This window comes from Delphinapterus leucas, chromosome 20, assembly GCF_059928025.1.
Source record: "Delphinapterus leucas isolate spDelLeu-1000000601 "Yukka" chromosome 20, BTC_Dleu_Yukka2, whole genome shotgun sequence".
NCBI classification, from domain to species: domain Eukaryota; kingdom Metazoa; phylum Chordata; class Mammalia; order Artiodactyla; family Monodontidae; genus Delphinapterus; species Delphinapterus leucas.
Genome location: NC_143148.1, coordinates 59,403,691 through 59,424,831, shown reverse-complemented (window position 1 = coordinate 59,424,831; position 21,141 = coordinate 59,403,691). Strand labels below are relative to the sequence as shown.

The window sequence follows — 21,141 nt, the reverse complement described above, 5'->3', positions numbered from 1 at the left end:
GGACGACTGCTGCCCTCAGGAGAGGAGACACACAGACACACACACAGGAGCAGATGGCCGCGTGACGACGGACACGGAGACTGGAGTTACGCTGCTACAGCCCACAAAGGCCACAAGCTGTGGGCCTCTGCCAGTGGCAACACAGACTCATCCGTAGCCCTGTGAGGCAGCGCGGCCCTGCCGGCGCCACGGTCTCAGCCCCGTGGCCCCAGACCCGGACAGGGCACCGTGTTGTCGGCGGAGCTCAGGACGGCAGCCCCGGGCCACTCGGGCAGCCCGCCGCACGCGAGCGAAGCTCCGGCAGCAACACCATCTCTGCCCCGGGGGGACTGACCCGACGACAGTCCTCCGTGGACATGTGACTCCTCCGTCTGTGCCCAAGCTGCTGGGGGGCTCGTGGGATCTCACCACGTCGGCGCCCCCCTCACAGACGTCTTCAAGGACCTGTCGACGCTGGGGAGCGCGTCCACCTCATCTCTGTTCTCATCAGGTCAGCCAGGCGTGTCCCGCAGCCTAAGCAAACGCCTATGTGACCCACCAGTAAAAGCCCTAAGAACTAAGGCTGTAACACTCTCAATTCGAGGGGGAAAGGCAACTGCTACATTCTCAGGTCACATGCCTCATGAAAGCGTGGCCAATTTTTTTTCAGTTACAATAATGATCTACTTTTGCACAGAGCACACGAACTACATGGCTGGTTATCCAAATTTCTGGGAGGCCTGTCAACCCTTGGGAACCCTGAAGAAGGTGGCATCCCGCACGACTTCGCTCTCCCTCAGTAACCTTGTTCCCTCTCTAGAAGAAGTGCCTATGTGTTTCAAAATGCTGATTTTCTTCCCTTAAAAAAGAAAGGGAGGAAAATACTTCTGACACTCAGAAAAGAAAAATGTAAGTCCAGTCTTGTCCACAGCGAGGTGGGCGTGGCTGGTGGTGGCAAATGTATTCTCTGGGTCAGGAATTCCTCTATTTTAAGGACACCCACAGGCTTCCCCTGCCTGAAAAAGAAACTGTAGGGACTTCCCTGGTGGTCCAGTGGTTAAGACTCTGCGCTTGCAATGCAGAAGGCACGGGTTCGATCACTGGCTGGGGACCTAAGGTCCCACATGCTGCACGGCGAGACCGAACCATTAGAAAAAAGAAAGAAAAAACTGTAAGCTAAATGTAGAGGGCAATTTGGGCTGCTTACACACAGCAGCTGTCCGCACGGCTCCCCGCCAGCCCCCCGACACCCCCCACCCTTCTCCGAGGCACAGGAGCCTCCGAGAGAACGCAGGCAGGCCGGCCTCGCACCAGAACGCCCTCCGGCCCACTGCGGGCTCCACTGTACGCACGACCACCCCCCTTGTAACTCAGAAGCTCGGGGCAGTAAACCTACCACCCGCTGCCAGAGAACCGGTGACCCCTGCAGCACGCAGCAGCCATGGTGGCCCCCAGGTGACCCTCAGTCCAAGCCTGACATTCCGGCTCACGTTTCCAGAACCCCTGGCGTCAGCCGGCGCGCTGTGAGGGTCCCGGCTGGCACCGTGCTCTAGAGCGGGGGCGCTGCCTGCCATGAAAGCAACATTCTTTTGGAACACGGTCACGCCGATCCGTCCGCATTGTGAGAATGGCTGTTTCAGAGCCAAGTAGGCACGACCCAGGCCTCACAAAGCCTAGAACACGGACGGCAAAGCCCTTACGCACCTGTCAGTTGGCCCGGGCTCTGCCCACCGTGCCCGGCTTTCCTCCCCGCCGAGGGCTGACCTCAGCGCGTCCCACGGGTGGGTTCTCAGGAGCCACTCCACATGATTCCCAGGCTCCGAGACACGCACGGGGACTCGGAATGGCCGGGGCCATGAGCTGGGGACCAGGAGGACGAGCCCCCTGGGGTGAGGCAGGGACTGGACGCCCAGCTGAGTACCTGTCAGGAAAACCCGCAGCCAGGCCACACCCCAACTTCCACCAAGGTCAGTGTGCAGACACAGGAAAGACAACTCCGCCTGTGCATGAAGGCTCCTGGAGAGCTCCTCTCCCTGCTTCTCACCGTCCCCACCCAAAGGCCCGGGGATTGCCGTCAGAGCTCTGTGTGAGCAACGAGGTCCCCCGGGGCAGGATGGCACCCCTTCTCTATTGTGAGATAGTGAACTCTGGGTAATTGGTTTTCCATTCCGTTTCGCTAACTTAGACTCTCCAGCACCAGGTTTTTCAGACGTGACCACCTAACCCTTCTGCTGGAAGCCTACGTGCTTCTTGTGTGTCTTTATCGTAAGCCGTGTCGAACACCTTCTGGGTCGGGCGGGCTCTCGGGTGAAACCAGGCCAGCGGGTGCTGACGAGCAGGAAGCGGGCACGCCGCACCCCTTCCAGATGTCACCCGGACGATGCCGTCACGACAGACTCCAGCCTGCGCCACCCTCACAGCCACGCGTGGGATCCAGATCAGTATGACGAGGTCCCCGGCCCCACCAGCGACGGCAGCCCAGAACCCCAGCCCTCTAGGACAGGGACGAGGCGGGTGGCCTGCCCGCCCCTGGGCAGCCCGGGACAGGCCGCTGTCGGCGGAGGGTAGGGAAGGCTCGGCTCTACCCCTCCTCCCTCCTCGAGGGCGGCCCCAGGTCAGGGGAGGCCAGGGTCTGAAAGGCCCCCACTCCGGTGTCTTTGCCGCGGGCCAGGCCCTGGGCAGCCCTTCCTAAAGGAAACGTTCAATCCGCAAAGTCCCCTCTTGGCCCCGCGCCCAGGTCTGACCCCGAGCCCCCTCCCCCCTACAGCATGGTCCCACCCTCAGCGGAGCCCTCCCGCAGCCGGCACGGGGTGGCGGCAGACACTCACAGCGGATGCCGTAGATGGTGAGGGGGTCGAGCTGCTTCTTGCCGTGCTTGCCCTGGCCCGAGAGGTTGGAGACGGCCTGCACCTCGCGGTGGAAGAGGTAGTCCAGCAGCGTGAGCGCCATCTTCTCGGCCGTGCGGCAGTTGGTGCTGATGTGCAGCATGTCAGAGGGGATGATGGCGCAGCGCACCCGCATCTCGGGGTTGTTCTCGTCCCCCAGCCACGTGCCATTGGGGTAGTCCTCTGCGAGAGAGAGGGGTCTCGGTGAGCTCCGGCCACTGCCCCCGCTCTCTCTACCTCCAGCGAGGCGGCCCGGGCCGTTCCCAGGACAGGCAGGGGGCCCACAGAGAGGAACAGGGTAGCTGGCGCTCCTCCCGCCCAGGAGGAGAGGCGGGAGACCCCTGCCTGCGAGCGCACCGGCACCCCGCCAGCTCCGTCTGGGATGAGGGACGATTTGGGAGGCACACAGTGGGCACTGGGCCTCCCGGCTACACCCTGACCAAGTGGGCCAGCGCCCCCCACCCAGCCTCCCTCTCTGTCACAGCCTCCCAGGATTTGCAGGATTGACCACGTGTGTGAAAGGGCTTGACGGTTGTCAAACAAACATCAACTTTAAAAAGCCTTATCCTTTGGCAAAAGGAAACTCCACTTATGATCACAAATCAAGAGAACTCTTGACTCTGCTTGGACACCTGGCCGCTTTCCAAACGCTCCCTTCTGATCCTAACGTGGAGGCAAGTTAAGGTATGAGAGGCGGCCCCTGAAAGCACCAGCGCTGGGCGGCGATAAGGGGGAGAGTTAGAGCCTCTAAGAGGGACGCAGCTTCCTGCCGAGGCCGGCGGGCCTTTAAGCCGTGTCCCAGCCAACAGGGTCATCACTGTTTCAAGATTTCTCATGTGATTTGTTTTGAAATGTCCTGATATTTACATTCTGGCCTCTACGCGCAAAGAAGGCCCCACAAGGGCAGCCAGCCCCGCCTGGCTTTGCCGCAGGCCTGGAACAGAGCACGAGGCCCAGAGGCCAGCCGGTCTGTGACTCGCACCCCCTGCCCTGCCACGCCACAGGCAGCCGCTCCCGGCCGGGCTCCTGAATCACAGGACATCCTCCGACACCAGGCGAGGCTCTGCAACCCCGTCAGGACGACCACGTCACCGATGGGCCGGGGCGGCCGCTGGAAGGGCCGGGGCGGCTGCTGGAAGGGCCAGAGAGGCTGAGCTCCTGACTTCAGCTAAGGACAGAGAACAAATCACAGATCTGATTTTTGGAACTCGGAATAAGAGATAAGTCAGAAGAATCATTTCTCAGGAACACGGATGGTTTAGAAGTGAAGAGGTAGAGCTATGAGCACAGGCTCGGATACGTGCAGTTTTCTCGCCAGCAGCCACCTGTTACGTTCACCTGCCTACAGGAAAGCTAGTGGACACGTGATCTAAACGTGGATGGAAAGCGACTTTTAGAGGCGCTGTCTCTCAGTCATCCCTGGAATGCCAAGAAGGCTCCAACTCCTGGAGAGTTTATTAGTTTACCTACAGACACTGGGCAATTCTATGCCTGGCACTGGGTCTAGTGCTCAGGATCTAAACCCTCAGCCAATGTAGAATCACAGGCTTAATTACACCAAACAGAGTGGAAGGACCACCCTCCCTCCACCTGCGGCCATCAAGCCACAAAGCAAATAGAGGGAGGGACAGGGAGGGACAGGGAGGGGGGTGGGAGGGGAGGGGCAGGCCGCTGCAGGAGGGGCGCCGCGTTGGACACAAGGAGAGTGAGCTGCGGGCTCCACCCCACCGCCACGGGGCCAGAGAGCCTTGCGCTTTTCTCAGAAACAAGTATCATGAATTCTACAAGGCCGGCTCCCGCGTTCAGATAATATCTTTAAAGCAAAGTAAACGCTGGGCAGGAGCTCAGCATCATTTTCCAAACCGCGAGTCAACGTCTCATCAAAGTGACACTGAGCGTGCGTGGAGGTGGCGGGATGGCCGTTCCGTCCAAGAGGGAGGCCGGCTCGGCTTCTCCACCACTGACTCCGACTGACAGCCGGCTTCCCCGGGGGCTGCCCGCACACGCGCCCCCTCCTCGGCTCCCCAGCCCCGGAAGCATCCTCTTTGCCAGAGCCCTTGCACATGCACCATGAGAGAACCAGAGGCTGCGGGGCTGGGGGTTGGGGGTCAGGGACAGAGTCCTGCCAGCCCCCAGCAAGGGGGCCTCAGCTCTCTGGCCGGGGCAAGGAGCACCCCACCTGTCCAAGCCCCAGACCTGGCCCTACTGCTCCAAAAGCGATGCGCCAGAGCAAGGGCCACCTTCCTTGCAGAAGCCACCCCGGACAGCCTCAGCCTCCCAGCTCCAGCAACAACCGAGGAAGGCGGGGCCACGCCACGCCATCCCACGCACACAGCGGGGTCACACGTGGGTAAAGGCAGACACTGTCAAACTGATCCCAGAGAAAGGAACGAAAAAGCGACCTCATCTATTAAACTTAATTCTTAGGAAGGCAAAACACCAAGTTAAATGAATGAAAACGTTCACAAAGGAAAGCCAAGCCTCATTTTTACGTAAAGAATGATCACCCTCAGACTGATCGGAAACTCCCCAGTCTTCACGGATGATCTCTGCGAGCTGTGCTGCAGGCGAGAACATGGAAAGGGCCGGACGGGCTCAGTGAGGAAGCGACCGGCTGGCCACCGTGAGCGGGAGGGCGCGCGTGGCCACTGGAACGGGCTCTGCGGGCCCGCGAGGGCTGTTTCCTCGCCCAGCTCCCTGCTGACACGGGACCACGGATGAACGCCCAGCCCCGGAGCTGGCAGACGGGCCTCTAGGAGTATTACCAGGACATTCTGGAGGAGGAAACATGGCATTTTAAATTCCTACAGAAGTTACTATTTCAGGGAATACTGCTCCCCCCCAAAAATAAATTAGTCTAAAAATTAACTCTTTTCCCTCCCTATCACTCCAGAAAATAATGGCTTAAACATCTCTGGTAACATAGGGAATTGTCCAGAAAGTTTCTTTCAAACACCTCAAAATTTTGCAAGGCATTTTATAACCTGTCTACAACCTAACTTCCTTAATGCTGTGAGTCTCAGGTGTGTGGTCATCTGAACAGCAAGAAGCCCGAGCTAGGCGGACAAGAAACACAGCCTGCAGCAAGTCTGACCAACACAGCCATCGCCGTGGGAACAGAGGACCCCTCCGGGGGCAGGGAGGACCAGGGCTGCACGGTCACTGCCGAGGCACTCCCGGGAGACGGCAGCGCCTCCACGCTCCCTGGCCCAGACGCTAGGGCGCACAGTCCTCACCCAGGTGCGCGGACCACACCTGCTGACTCCGCCCCAAGTCACCTCTGACCCGACCCGAGAGCCCGAGCCCAGCCTGGGCCCAGCTTTCCACCAGTGACAATGAATCACGTCTTTTAAATGTAAAACAAGACCGAGCACCAGCCCACATAAATATTTGAGAAATTTGCCTTTTGACAATTCAGAAAGGATATATTTATTTTACTAAAATAGCTTGGTCCAGTTTTGGCATCTCAAACAATAGATTCTAGTGGCTTTATTTAAAAACTACCAGTTGGGTTATAAGAAAAATAAACTTGCTTTCTATTCCAATCATTTAAAACTTTAATTAAATTAACTGACATTTCTAAAAACGCTATTCAAAGAAAAACCTTCAGCAGTAGCTTCAACTTTCTTACCAAACAGTTCAGAATACAAATACTTCTTGTGAGGGTCTATTTTAGTTCTAGGAAAATGAAACGAACAGGAGAAAGCCCCAAGACGAAAAGGATGGCCACAGTCTCAGGGTCGCCAACTTGACAGAGAGATAAAGCAGCTACCTGTGTCATGCCTCCCCTGCTCCCCACCCGCTGACACGCATGCATACATACATGTGTATATACAGAATACACACGTCCATACAGGCACGCACACACACGCACAGGCACACGTCCCGAGGTAGTTGATGCACACACCAGCACGTCCACTGACACCAGGGAGCCTTGGTTCCGAGCCACTCGGCTGGGCCCGGGCCTAGGAGTGGGAGCTAATCGCGTGGGGCAAAGACAAGACAGTATCTACTCCACGCCTCCTACGTGCCAGGACTTCACATGCCTTACTGCAACTCAGGGACTCTGAGAAAACGCGACACAAGGCGTCACCACTCCTCCAAAGCAAAGGGCAAACTGCGAGTCCTCCGACAGCAGCCTGCATGCCCTGCACACACGTCACGCAGGCTGGGAGGTCACCAGCACTCCAAATGCCACCCCGGAACCAAGCCCAGCCCAGCGCCCGGGCTCTCTCCAAAGACGCCGGTGTTCCGTCCAGGGGGCCCCCAGAAGCCTCTAAGTCCTGTGCGGGCAGCTGTGATGGAGGGAAGGGCCCCCAGGATGGGCCACTCAGACACTTGCTGCCCTGGCTCCCAGACGCCCCGGGCGCCGCTCCCCCTCAGCGATCACTCACAACAGGCTTGGTCTCTGCAGCCACGAGAGGGGACCACCAGGGAGGCGTTTCAGTCTCCACCCAAGGGATGGTGACGATGCAGGCTCTGAGGTGAACGGGGTGTCCACACACGGCCCAGGGGGTCACATGAGGTCAGGTCCTCGAGGCCGGCTCCAGCACCTCTGGGCCAGCCTCAGAGGACACCTCGTGCCCACGAGCAGGGATCAGGCTGTGTTTCCATTGGGCTTTTATAAAGGCTGCCCAAGCTGGTTACGAATTTCTCTACATGTGAGGTGCGGGCTGGGGGTTGGGGGGACCAAGTGGCCCTGGGAAGGGGCTCAGGGAGGCTTTCCAGAACAGGCCCTGTGGGCCGCCTCTCAGCATGGATCACACTCCGTCCTCAGAAGCTGTCGCCTCTTTCTGAGCCCTTCTGAATTAAGGTGTTTACACCCTGACTGTGAGCCTCATTCAAGGGTGACACCTGCAGTGAATCGGTAACACTCCAACCAACCACAGAACCTGACAGCTTGCCTTCCTGGCTTTAGACACAGTAAACTATGTGCCTGTAGCCCAAGCACCTCTGCTTCTTTGGGACTGACGTGACCTCTTTAAGCTATGGACAGATTGACAGTTTGGGGTTTTTAAACTGGGAATTCGAAAGCGTTAGGTTACATACAGGATAATGCTGTAGGGAAAGGGAAAACACAAACGTTTCTGGCACTGCAGCCAATTCCATCCCCCGAGGCTGGGCCTATCCCACAGAACCACGTGGCCACACCTCGACGGAGCCCAGCCTCTTCCGGGGAATCCCGCCCGCTGAGCACAGTCGTCATGAGCTCAACTGTGACAACAGCGAGTGTCCAAGGACACTTGGCAGAAAGAGCGGGAGCGCTGGGCAGAGACGGGGTATCCCTATGCTGGGTCCCACATGCCGACCCGAGACTCGGCGAGGGATGCTGTGATGCCACCCTCCGGCCACTCTTCTCTGATCTGGGATCAGTGACCATTCACTACGTGGTCCTGCACAAAGACCCACTGACGTTGCTGCACTAATCCTCTTTCTTAATCCTGCTCTTGTCAGCAGCCTACTTATGACGGCTGCTAAAATGCGTTTTAATGTTACCAAATACACAAAGAATTTATGCAGGGACTTCCCTGGCGGTCCCGTCGTTAAGACTTTGCCTTCCAATGCAGGGGGTGCAGGTACGATCTCCAGTCGGGGAGCTAAGATCCCACATGCCTCGCGGCCAAAACACCAAAACATAAAACAAAACCAATATTGTAACAAATTCAATAAAGACTTTAAAAATGGTCCACATCAAAACAAATCTTTAAAATAAAAAAGAATTTGTGTTAAGAAAAGTTCATATAAAATAAATTATGTGAACAAATTCTCAAGAAATGTTTCTGGCTAAATTTCCTCCTTAGCACACGTACAGCTGCAGTTTCGTGAACACAGCAATTTGTACTGATCTTGTTTCGTAGCCCACAGCCCAGCAACACCCCGGAGAAGGTGCTCCGGGGTCCCCGTGCTGTGCCTGACAACCCTGCTGAATCACCTGCTCCTCCCAGACTTTATCTCCCTGCCCTGCCCCCCACCCCAGCACAGATATGTGAGTATCTCTATCTATTTATACTCACAGATACGTGAGTATAAATCATTTCACTGACTCAGGGCTTTGCTACATATACAAGGCTGATTTCTGACAATAATTCAATTATAACAGAAGTACTTCCCTATTAAAGGCAAGTACCAAACGTTTTACATGCAGGATTAGTCAAGTTCTGTAAGAATTATCAAATGCATAAACGGCAGGAATTAAACTCTTTATTAAGAATCTAACTAAATCCCTTCATTAATGCACAGATCCCACTTTCGGTCCATTTTGGCTAATCTGTTTCTCTGACTCAGTTCACCAGCTTAATCTTGGAACGATGAACCCCACACACTTTCAGTACTTCCCAAAGATCGGGGTAAACGAAGGCCTTGTGCCGGGGAAGAGAAGGGCAAGAGCTAAGAGCTAAGCCTGCGGCTCACCGCTCCCCACCGTCAGCGTTTGTCTGATCCAAACGGAGCTGGTGCCGTGACAGCCAGAACCGCCGATTAACGCACGGGTAAATCCCCTGGCACCGCTCCAGTATAATAAAGATCTGCTAGGGGACGGCATGCCAATTCGTGCAGACAATGCGGAATTCTTAAGAAATAGCCATTCTGAAACTCTGTGGTTCTCTGCAATCAGGCACAGAAATACTTTTATAAGAAGAGAAGAACGTCTGTCTATGTGCAGCCCTGGGCTCTTATCAGGAAGTAAGATGACTCCACCTAAGGCCGAGCCTCCAGCCCTTCAGCGCCTACGTCTTATCCCCATTTCTCTGATAGGAAGTAGTTGACTGGACGCTCCCCAGTCGAGCAAGCTATTCTGGTCCCGGGAGGACGTGGGAGGGAAGCAGCGAATCCGACTCTCAGTGCATCATATATGTCACAGGATGTTGGCCACATGACGCCACTACAGGCCCGTGCGAGACGTTTGCAGATTAGCTCTTTTGCCCACATTTACATGCACACACCGGCGGTCTCTGTTCCATCTTCCCAAACCCCGTGCCAACCGAGGTGGCTCAACCTGACATTCTCAGGACGTAGAACTACGGGGGGGTGGGGGGGGGACACCTTCCCGAGGACAGTGGCAGCAAGCTTGCACTCAGACACACAGAAAACCTGTACTTTTTTCCCTACAGATTTTAATACTAATAAGCTCAAATTCTGATCCCTTTTTGTAAGCTCACATTAGAGTCAGTCTGCAGTCCCCCCGAAATATATTTCACATTAATCAGATCACATTAGGGCATACAAACTTAAATGATGACATTTTTGGTTTTTATGATAACCCCAAACTCCCCCCAAATTATCCAATGTCATGTTTCAGAGCTGAGGCCGTTTAAACCAAACAAGTTAGGCCTAAAGGACACAGCTAGACCTACAGGAGTATTTACCCAAAATCCACATGGAAAAAGAATAAGAACAATTAGCTTTCTCTGCAATTGTTACAGATGTAATTTTCATTCGATATCCACTAAGATGAAATCAGGAGCAACCCTCTTTTCCTCAAGTCTAATGAGTAGAGAGACTAGCTGCCCTGACCCAGCAATTCCACTCCCAGGTATCAGCCCAAGAAAAATGAAAACACGCACAGAAACCTACACACAAACGTTCAGAGCAGCACTGTTCGTGACAGTCAGAAAGTGGGAACAACGCCAGCATCCATCGGTGGGTGACGGATCAACAAAGTGTGGCCTATCTACACACTTAGATGGGCCGTCATCCGGCCATAAAGAGGAATGAAGGACTGCTGCATGTACAACAGGAGGGCACCACGTGCTTCCACTCGTATGAAACATCCACAACAGGCAACCCCACAGACAGGAAGCAGATCAGAGGTGGCAGGGCTGGAGGCTGGAGCACGGGGGTACTGCTGTGGGGTCTCTTTGGGGTGGTAAAAATACCCTGCAATTAGATAGGGGTGATGTGCACGCTCTACCGGCACGTCTGCTTTAAAATGGTCAGTTTTATGGAACGGAAATTAGACCTCAATTTTTTTTCTAAGTTGCCCAGTTTGCTTTTTCTCTGTTCCCTGCTCTGCCATCTCAACCCTAGCAACTTATGTTAGAGGTGAATGACGTTTTAAGGAAAACATTTTCAATGCTTCAGATGTGGTAACAAGTCTAACAGGAAAATCTTTGTAGAAAAATCTATACTGTGCTCTTAGGAAAAATCAACCACTCAGACGGAGAAGCAGAAACATCTCACCAGCCCTTCCTAGTTAACAAATTATACGCTTGAGGACTCGGTGACACGATGCTACATCTGCCCAGTTCCCTCCTCTCTCTCCGCGCTATTTTGGGAAACATCGACTCAGCCCTCAAGAGAAGGACAAAGCTGCCAGGTGGCAGGAACCCTCTGGAGGGCCTGCCAGGCCGCCACCCGGACCCAGAGCCAGGTGAGAGTGGACCCCAGACCCAGCAGGAGAGAGGATGCTCCCCCTATATCACAGTGGGCAGGGGCAGCGTGGACTCAACCTGGACGTGTGGCCCCTCTGAGTCTGCGTGAGGCCCTCATCAGAGACACAGGACAGAGCTGTGGCCACACAAGTGAGCCGACCGATAGCTCTCAAGTTACAGCTCTCCATCATCGGAAAGCCTCCAGAGCTAGATTCAATAAGCAAACCTGACTGAAAACGATTATGTGAACCTGTATCAACGTGGAGAGATTTCTACTACGCAATGGGGAAAAGCGAGTTACAAAATCGTAACTCTAGCGTGTATGTTAATGTAGAAAAAGCCCAGAAGGTTTCTAGAGATCTCTGGATGAGGAACGTCTCCGGTTATTTGTACTTTCTTTGTCATTTTCATATCTTATCATCTTTCAAAAACAATAAACATATATTACTTTTTTAAAAAGCAGGGGAAAAAATTACAGCTGACACCGGAACAACGTGAGGGGTTTCGACCCTCCATGTGGTCAGGGATCCACACGTAACTGCTAGTGGGCCCCCCGTGAACGCAGCGCCCCCATATTCACGGCTCCCCGTGTGCAGACCGTACAACGCCGTAACATCTACTACTGAACAGTCTACGTGTCATGGACCCGCGCAGTTTCAGCCCGAGCTGTTCAAGAGCCGCGGCACACCCATTACCGTCCACGCGGAGGAGAGGAGCAGCTTCGAGGACGCACCTTCCGAGTTCAGGGTGATGAGGGTGACGTTGTTGCCGATGTTCTGACTTCCTGACTGTCCACAGTTGGAAACGGAGTCGCTGGCCTCGGACCCGCTCTCCCCATCCTCATTGTGGCTGTCCTCCTGACCTGGCACCTTCACCACGATGGTGTTCTGCCGACGCCCGGGCACCGCGCTGCGCGGGAAACAGAGACACCAGCAGTGTGGTGAGAGCAGCACAGCAACACGCAGAGATGGTTCTGTACCCCGACGTTCTCCCCTTCACGTCTCAGAGAAGCTACCTCTGCACATGCACTGGGCCACCAGCCTTCCCTCAGCTCTTTCTACTCAGATTAATAGCAGGAGACAGCCTGTGGCTCCAAGAAACTGTATGAAACTTGAAACGTTTAAAAAAATGTTTACAGCACAAAAGAAGTGAAATCACAACTTGCTGTGACTCAAGGCCTAGAACGCTCCCTTCTGATCGCGGAGGTAACCCGACAAAACGCTGACGTTTGAATCAGGGTGAGATTGAGGCCGTGTCAAAGGAAAGGCTGAGTGAGAGAAAGTATGTCTGCAGACCCAGACTGACTGCACCGATCCACTCCGTCCCGAGAGATGTCCTAGAAATGACCCGGCCTGTGAAGACGCAGCTCTCACTCCCAACTAGCCCACTGACAGAAACCGCTCGAGTGGGCTAAAAAAGCCAGTCGAGGATCTCCTGGGGGGCATCCTTAGCACCACAAGGGACCCCGATACAGCGCAGTAAGGCACGGCCAGGAAACCAGAACACCAGCCAGCTCTGAAACGGGCTCCATTACCTGGAGGCACGCTACTGCCTTCTGAATGACCTTTTCGACTGCCTTCGAGATGCTGCCGCGCACGGGGAAGGGGAAGCAGCGCGAGGTCCCTGCTTGCCGAGGCAAACCCCGGAGGGCTCCATCCTGGGGGGATGGACCTCGCTAAATGCTCCGGACCTGGCCACGACTCCGCCCTCGCGGGCACAAGGCACACGGACCCTCTGCTGCTCTGCCGGCCCACGGCCTCGGCCCGGAGCGTCCGCACCCACCTCCCGCGGCCGGGCTGCTTGGGGTCTGGGGCCCTGCGGACCTGGGCTACAGCCAGGTAGAAGCGGGACTGGCTGCAGGAGGGCCTGCGAGACTCGCCGGGAAGCAGCTCAGTTGGGCCGACGCCAGCGGGGCGCCAGCACACGAGGGGCGATGGTGCCCTCCACGCACTCCCGCCTCTGACCCAGGGTACAGCCAAAGCGTCTCCAAAGAAAAAGGGGTGGAAAAGGCACCACCTCGAAACGCCTCCGCCACTTCACCAACCAGAGGGGACGTCGCCGACCCGACATGCTCGGACAGACAGACAGATGGGAGTGAGGTGAGAGGGCGGGATCCGCGCATCGTGGTGAGCACACAGGGTACCTCCCGCCGGCACGCGCGGCGGTGGACACAGGCCGGGCCGTCCTCCCCAGACCCTGGCCGCGGAGAACCCCGGGCCCAACGACACGGGCGCCCCAGGACGCCGCCCTGTCCCCGGGGCCCCAGCGGTGGCGGTGAGAGGTGGGGTGTCGTGCTACTGACTTGCTAATGATATTTTCCAGGGGATCCGGTGCCCTGCCGCTCAGGGGGTCTTCCATCTTGGCTACAACGGCGTTCTGCCGATCACTGTTGAGAATTACTGTAGTCTGGGGGACGACGCTAGGGAACAAAAGAATCACAGAGAAAAGAAGACCTTAACACGACAGCGTTCATTGTCAGAGCACAGAGTCATCAAAAGTCAGCGCCCACGCCCCGAGCTCCAGAGGGGAGGCCCCGGCAGGGCTGCGCTACGTGCACGAGTGACACCGGGCAAAGTGCGAGCCGGGGCTGGGCTTCTTAATGGAGAGTCTAGCTCTGCTCCTTGTTGGCACTGTCGGGAGAGTCAGGTTACAAATATTTACATGTTTACAGAGAAGAGGCAGAGGTGTCACAGCTGTCACTGTGCAGGAAGGTTTCTGAAGGAGCAGGTCTGCATGAAAAACAGCTTGAGACTTACTCACTGCATCCGAGCGAATTCCCATCTGCAATCTAGGCTTTCGTGACCGCTGTGCTTATCACTTCCATCCCAGGATGTGAGTGTCATGCACAGAAAGGGGCGAACACCCGCGGAGCGGCTGCGGGGGAGCCGCCGGGCACTGACCTCTGGGTTCTGCTGGGCCAGTGCAGGAACCACAGCCAAGGGTCCGGGGACTTTGCTTCGAAGGAAACGATGCTACAAAAGAACTGTGCCCCACCGGGGGCTCTTTCCGGAGGGAGACATGTGTTTATTTATTTTTTTATTTTTTGAGACACGTGTTTAAACACGCGGGAGCCAGTGGCTCGTCTCTAAGCACAGTCGTCAAGATTTTTTGCTCATTAACCTTCCAGCCCTCAGCGCTTCCCGCCGTGCTTTGTGCAGAAAGAACAGGCACTCGAGATGTACAGCAGTGTTACCTGAGAGCAATGTCATGCCTGGATCTCTCTCTCCAAACTCCAAGTCGGGGAAACCCTGCTTTTACAGGAGGAAAGCCCATGAACCCAAAGGCACCCATGAGAAGCCAGCCCCTGTCCCAGCCACACCCTGTTAAATGTCCCCAAAAGCAGAGGCACAAATGGCACCGTGTCATGCGGAAGTGAACGGCAGGACCACAGGATATTTTCCTAAAGAAGAAGCATAATCGCCTGCATTTCACTCAAAGGCATCAGCATTTTCTCAGCCGTGCTACTTAATCATCAGTGACACCTGAAATGACCCACCAGCTCCCGACCACCTACCCACAGGTCAGGTACCACCAGCGGCCAGGCGGCCTCTGACTTGGTACCGAGGTCACACACAGGGTACCCACACAAAGGTGTTCCCTCTCACCCCGACAGGACATCTCGATGGACATGAGCACATTCAAGGTCTGGGATGTCTGCCGGAAATAAACAGGTTACAATGGATTCACGCCAACATCCGGCAAAGTCGTTAGACTAAACACACCTCTGTTTCCTAAAGGACCTTAAGACCAAGGAAATGCTGGTCTGAGACACCCAGCTTCAAGCTGGAGCACAGGGAGCCCCGGGGCACCCGACCGTCGGGGGCCCCTCGGTGTGCAGATCCCGCAGGGCCTCAATTCCCAGATGCCCTCCTTCCAGAACGTTCTATGTCCTAAAGATGATGCCCCAGGAGAGCACCTCTGGCCAATGTGGTTGTTCCCTTTCACAAAGCCTCCCCGCAATCACATTCAGGCACCCCGTCCATCCAGACGTAAGACAGCAGGCGCTCTGCGGGGGTCACTCCTTACCACTCGCCTCTGACAAAGCGCACGGAGGACCTACTTAGGGTTTCAGCTCACAGATAATCAAAGTAATCTGTGATGACAGACCACTAAGCTTGCTGGCACACACCTGCAAGAAATGAGGACCTCCTTCATCTTCCACAGATTTATTTATGTAAACAAAGCTTCTCAGAACTTCAAACTATAAAAACTGAAAACAGAAAAGGAACCAACATTGAACCCTGCGTCATTTTAAGTGATAGATTACTCATAACCCTCCAGAGATTCAGGAATTAACTAACACTAAAGCCCCATCCATCTCAAGGGTAAATTCACAACACTGCATTGTTAAGAGTTAACTATCAACTGGTAATAATTTACCCTGTTTTGTTCAACTGTGTACTAAGAGCTGTAATGAGACCTCAATCCAGAAGAGCTTTTTTTTTTAACCCTCCAGGCCTCACGGTTACAGGAAATACATTTTTCAGCTTCAATTTCTATCCGTATTTCTGTTGCACAGGAATGCGCCAGCCTGGTTGACAGGATAAAATCTTGTGAAGGAAACGAAGTGGGAAAGAAAGTTCAAAAAGCAAAAGGGACGATGTAAAATTTGACGGTCCAAAGCTTATTCATCAGGGGACTTGTTTTTAATGGATGATGGTATTTAGATTATAACAGAAACATTTAAGTGAGCAATGAATCTGTTTTTAAATACCAATATTAATATTCCAGAAAATACACCTTTCCACTAACGCAATTACGTCAACCTCAAGTTGTACAACTTAATATTTTGTTTTTCAAAAATTATGGAACATCCACATCACATTAAGACAGCAGGGCTTCCCTGGTGGCACAGTGGTTGAGAGTCTGCCTGCCAATGCAGGGGACACGGGTTCGTGTCCCGGTCCGGGAAGATCCCACATGCCGCAGAGCGGCTGGGCCCGTGAGCCATGGCCGCTGAGCCTGCGCGTCCGGAGCCTATGCTCCGCAAAGGGAGAGGCCACAACGGTGAGAGGTTCGCGTACCGCAAAAAAAAAAAAAGAAGAAGACAGCAGTAGTTATCCTGAGGGTCCGTACGGGGCAACTGTCACAGCACGTCAGTGTCCTGCCAAGGCCGAATCACAGCCCCAGGTACCCAGTCAGACACGATTCTGGGTGCTGCCGGGAAGGGGCTTTGCAGATGTGATAGAAAGTCCCAGTTGGTTGATGTTAAATTACTCGAGAGATCACCCTGGGTGGGCGTGGCCTGATCGGGTGAGAGCTTTAAAAGGCAGTTTAAGGGCTTCCCTGGCAGTCCAGTGGTTAGGACTCTGCGCTTCCACTGCAGGGGGTACAGGATCGACCCCGGTTGGGGAACTAAGATCTCACATGCTGCGTGACATGGACAAACTAAATACATAAATTAAATATTTAAAAAAATAACAATAAAAGGTTGCGTGACATGGACAAACTAAATAAATAAATAAAATATTTTAAAAAATAATAATAAAAGGCAGCTTAGGCTGTCCCTGATCTTGGAGACTCCAAACAGCTCCTGCCCATGGGGTGCCACCTGGTGACGATGCCCCCTGCCTGTCCACCTGCCACACAGACTGTGCACGTGCTTGGCTGCCTCCACAGCCGTGTGAGCCAATTCCGAGTGGGAAGCCCCTTAGAGTGGGTGCTGGCTGTCGCCACACACACCCCTCCCACTGCTTCTGCTTCTCTGGGAATCCTGTGTAAGCGGCAGCGTGACACCGAGGGCAGGAAAGCGACACTGGGACCCTGCTGGCACCAACCCCGGGCCTCGTTCAGATCGCACCAGTCTCCACGTGCGCCTGTCGTGCTGCCTCCCAGACACGCCCACCCTCCCTCCCCGGCGCACCCGCTAACCTGCTCCCCGTCTACCGCTTGGACGCTCAGAGGATGTCACAGAGGTGGGAGCACGGGGCGTGTGACCTCTGAGACGCCTCTGCTGACGCCTGGGAGGCGGCCAGGCCCAAGCATGTGCCTAGGGGCACACCCGCATGTTTAACCTTTCACCCAGACAGGGGCCTTCGGGGTGTTTGCAGGTTTGGTTATTACAAACAAAGCGGCCATGGCCATTCATGTGGAGGTTCTGTGTGAACATGAGTTTCCATTTCTCTGGGATAAGTGCCCAAGAACGTGCTTGCTGGGCCACACGGTGAGGACATTTTAACGGCGAGAAATGCTTCCGATCTGTTTCCAGAGCCGCTGCCCCGTCTTACACGCCTACCAGCAGCGGCGCGAGGCCCGGGGTCTCCGCGTCCCGCCGGCATCTGGAGGGCCCCTGCTGTGTCCAGCTGTCTCCTGTCCTCGTCTCCCTGCTGGCTAGCGCCGCTGAGCTCCTTTTCACGCGCTTACTCGCCAGCCGTCTCTCCTCTCCGGTAAAAGAGCTGTTTCTGCTTTCTGCCGACTTTCCCATTGGATTGTTTGACTTTCCACTGTTGAGTTTTGAGAGGTCTTTATTCTAGACATTCCACTAGTCCTTTATCAGATATGTGGTTTGCAAACAGTTTCTCCTGGTCGGTCGCTTCTTTTCAGCTCCTAACAGGTCTTTCAAGGAGCGTAAATTTTTAATCTCGGTTGAGTCCACTTTCTCTTTTATTTTTCATGGATAGTGCTTTTGGTGCGACGTCTCAGAAGCCGCTGCCTAGCCCCAGGTCCCAAAGGTTTTCTCCTGTGTTTTCATCCCAAAGTTTTACAGTCTTACATTTTATGTTGCAATCTGTGATCCATTTTAAATCAATTGCTGTTCAAGGTGTGAGGTTTCCACCGAGGTTCATTTCTTTCATTTTGCCTGTGGAAACTACTCCCGCACCATTTGTTCAAAAAGCTGTCCTTCCTCCATCAAACTGCTTTTGCACCTTTGTCAAAATCTAGCCGGCATATTTGTGTGGGTCTATTTCTGGGCTCTCTATTCAGTTCCACTGATCACTTTATCTATTCCTCGGTCATTCTGGTTTTTAAAACTTCATGTGCTCAGTTCATTCTTTCACAGTCTTAAACCATTATCTATACCCTTACTTAGAACTGTATGTCAGTTTTCAAAGTTCCTGTTAAATAAAAACTTAACCAAAAGGGAAAAGGGAAATGCCTAGACCCACAGACCATCCTGATTGTTTTAATTCTAAGATGAGGCTAACGTGCAAGCTGAACATTCTTGCCTAATTCTAAGATTATGCTAGTTACACACAAGCTGAATACTCTGGCCTAAGGACATTATCATTCAGAAGTAAAGCGCGCCCTACAGCTTGTGACCTGTGACCACGTGCCGAGGGCTGCCCGCCCTGGCGGACAGTGACTGTGAGCGCAGGGCCCCCACCACCTCCGCGGGGCAGTCACGCGGGGGCCGCCCCCCTCAGGCGGGACTGCCCCAGGGCCCCGCGTGAAACAAAGCCTCAAACCCGGAGCGGGCACTGCGGTACCTTCCCCGCACAGATAGCCAACAGCCCGTCCAAGATCACACAGCTACTCAGTGGCAATGGCAGGTTTGAGCCCAAAGTCCTCAAGCGGCAGAGCCAACGTCCTTTACCAAAGTCACTGAAGCCGGACCTGCACCCCACGACTCCCTGGGCATCAGAATCTCCTGGGGAAGCGAGGGCCCGCCCTGGAGAGCCTGCACTTCTCTTTTTTTAACAATTCTGCCAGGTGATCCTGATGGGTGCCCCTGGTTTAAAACAACACCAAGCACAAAATCCCTGCCCACTGCTCCCAGTAGCACCAGCTTCCCCCAGAGCCCGCCCGGTCCAGCCCACTGTGCATGTGACCTTCCGTCTGGTTTGTTCAGTGATGCCTCCCGGCTGCCTAGATGAACGCCCAGGACACCGGCAAGCCTGTGTGTTCAAGGAGCAGCCTCAGATCTGAGGGGCAACCTCGGGCTCACTCGGCTGGTCCGCACTGTGAAAAAAAAGAACAGAGCAGGCGTCCATAGACGCGAGGCCCAGAGCACAGCCCAGGATGCCGTCGACACTCAGGGCAACCTGCGTCCTGAGGGCTGACTGGGTGCGCCCAGCAGGCACGAGGCTGGCTGACGTCGCCGGACACTCGGTGAATGACGAGTGCTAGTGATTTCTCAGCCTCCCGGGGATCACGGAGCACTGAGCACTCACACGCGTCATCCCCTCGCGGCGACCCTCGCTCGCGGTTCTCACTCTCCTTTCACTGATGAAGAAACTGATGCTTAGAAAGGGTAGAATCTGCCAAGGTCTCATCACGTTCAGGTGACGGAGCCTGGACTCAAAGCCAAGAATCTCTCACGCCCTTTGCCACTTGTCGCTGAACAACAGGAATAATCCTATTGCAGCTACTGCTCCCACTTACCCTTCCAGTGTTGGGGATTTTAATGGTTTTATTTTGATGGATTTAAAACCAAATATCTTCAGCTTTCAGAGCTGTCCTGCGAAACATTTCCAAGTTCTCTTACAAAGCGGCCTTCAGCCTCCCCTGAGTTTCAGAAAACTGCTTGGTGAGCAGGTCAGAACGCCCTGTGCCGCTGTCCCAAAGCACCGACTCCTCTGCCCCTTGCTCATCAGTCCCACCATGTGACCATGGTTTGAATGGACACCGAGGCTGCCATCAGTGAACAAGCGGCCACGGACGTGGCTCAGGGCAGGCGGGGGCAGGTTGGGCATGGGGTTAAACCCCACCAGCACTCCTTAGGCTCCCTGGAGGAACGGGGTCCCTCGGGAAAAATCAGGTCTGTCCAAGCAGCACAGTCACCCCTTATTTCCAGTTTCCAAAGAGCAAAGAGAACGTCCACAAGCTCTGACTGTGAGTTCTCTGAGCAAAAGCTCATCCGGGAGAAGAGACCAGCCGCCACCCGCAGCAACGCGCCGTGGACACCAGACGCTCTAGGGCTGGGGCCGGGATGGCGCGTCCCGAGCGTCCACAAGTGGGCGTCCACACAGGTTGGGGGCACTGCCGTCTTAGGAGAAACTTCTAACCTTCCCAAGACAAGCCTAGGCGACTTAAAATGCCCAAAGGCGAGGCTGCGCGGCAGGGGGGCCGGGCCACGGTGCCTGCACCAACTCCCAGCCGGCAAAGCCAGCCTCCAGCGTGACCTGCGACCGCAAGGGCGCACAGCAGCGCGGTTCACACAGAGCTGCTGCCTGCAGCCCGTGGTGAAAGGGACGTTCGCGCACTGAGGTGTGGGCGCCACCCTGGCTCACACCTGAGTCAGCTTGACTGCGGCCTAGCGGACACTTGCTGTACATCCGCTTTAACCGCTGAAGAAAAGGCCACAGTGATCGGAAGCAGAGTCCACGCGACAATAACATGAAACGCCTCCCTCCCCGGGAGGCCAGGGCTGCTCCTCCTTCCACGATAAGCCTCCCTTCCCCGGTGCCAAGGCCACGCCGACTCTGTGCACATGCTTGTCTGTCCCGTGGGAACCCTGAAGGAGTGTGTGTGTCCCTGACCTGTCTGATGTTCCCTGTTCTGACGAGATACAAAACTGTGCTGAAAACCCTGCTTCCTGGAGCAGTCTTCTGTGCTATAGTCTTTAGTTTCACTCACATAAAACTTTTCTCTGTTCATATTATAGATTGTTTATTGATTATTTTCGTCAACACGTGAGTGAGGCAGTCAAGTTGGGCATTATTTCTGCTCACACAATGATGCCCAATTTTGTTTTCTGTGGTTGGGGAGGAGTTCCAGCCGAATATTAAAAAGTGTGTGGGGCTTCCCTGGTGGTGCAGTGGTTAAGAATCCGCCTGCCAATGCAGGGGACATGGGTTCGAGCCCTGGTCCGGGAAGATCCCACATGCCGCGGAGCAACTAAGCCCATGTGCCACAACTACTGAAGCCTGCACGCCACTACTACAGAGCCCACGCACCCGAACTACTGAGTCTGTGAGCCACACCTACTGAGCCCACGTGCCACAACTACTGAAGCCCGCACACCTAGA

The 21,141-nt window shown here is 54.8% G+C and overlaps 1 protein-coding gene across 6 annotated transcripts in view; it reads right to left on the bottom strand.

Annotated features, from left to right (window-relative positions):
• BANP (BTG3 associated nuclear protein) overlaps nucleotides 1-21,141 on the bottom strand; it is a 109,630-nt gene that overhangs the window by 45,226 nt on the left and 43,263 nt on the right. For 5 of the 6 annotated variants that reach the window (XM_089903397.1, XM_089903396.1, XM_089903395.1 and 2 more), the window contains exons 5-7: nucleotides 13,536-13,652; nucleotides 11,967-12,142; nucleotides 2,808-3,047 (exon numbers count right to left, since the gene is read on the bottom strand). In XM_089903397.1, the coding sequence (XP_089759523.1) occupies nucleotides 2,808-3,047; nucleotides 11,967-12,142; nucleotides 13,536-13,652 (533 nt within the window). The remainder of the gene's footprint in view (nucleotides 1-2,807; nucleotides 3,048-11,966; nucleotides 12,143-13,535; nucleotides 13,653-21,141) is intronic. The other variant, XM_022582956.3, reaches the window with a different exon arrangement.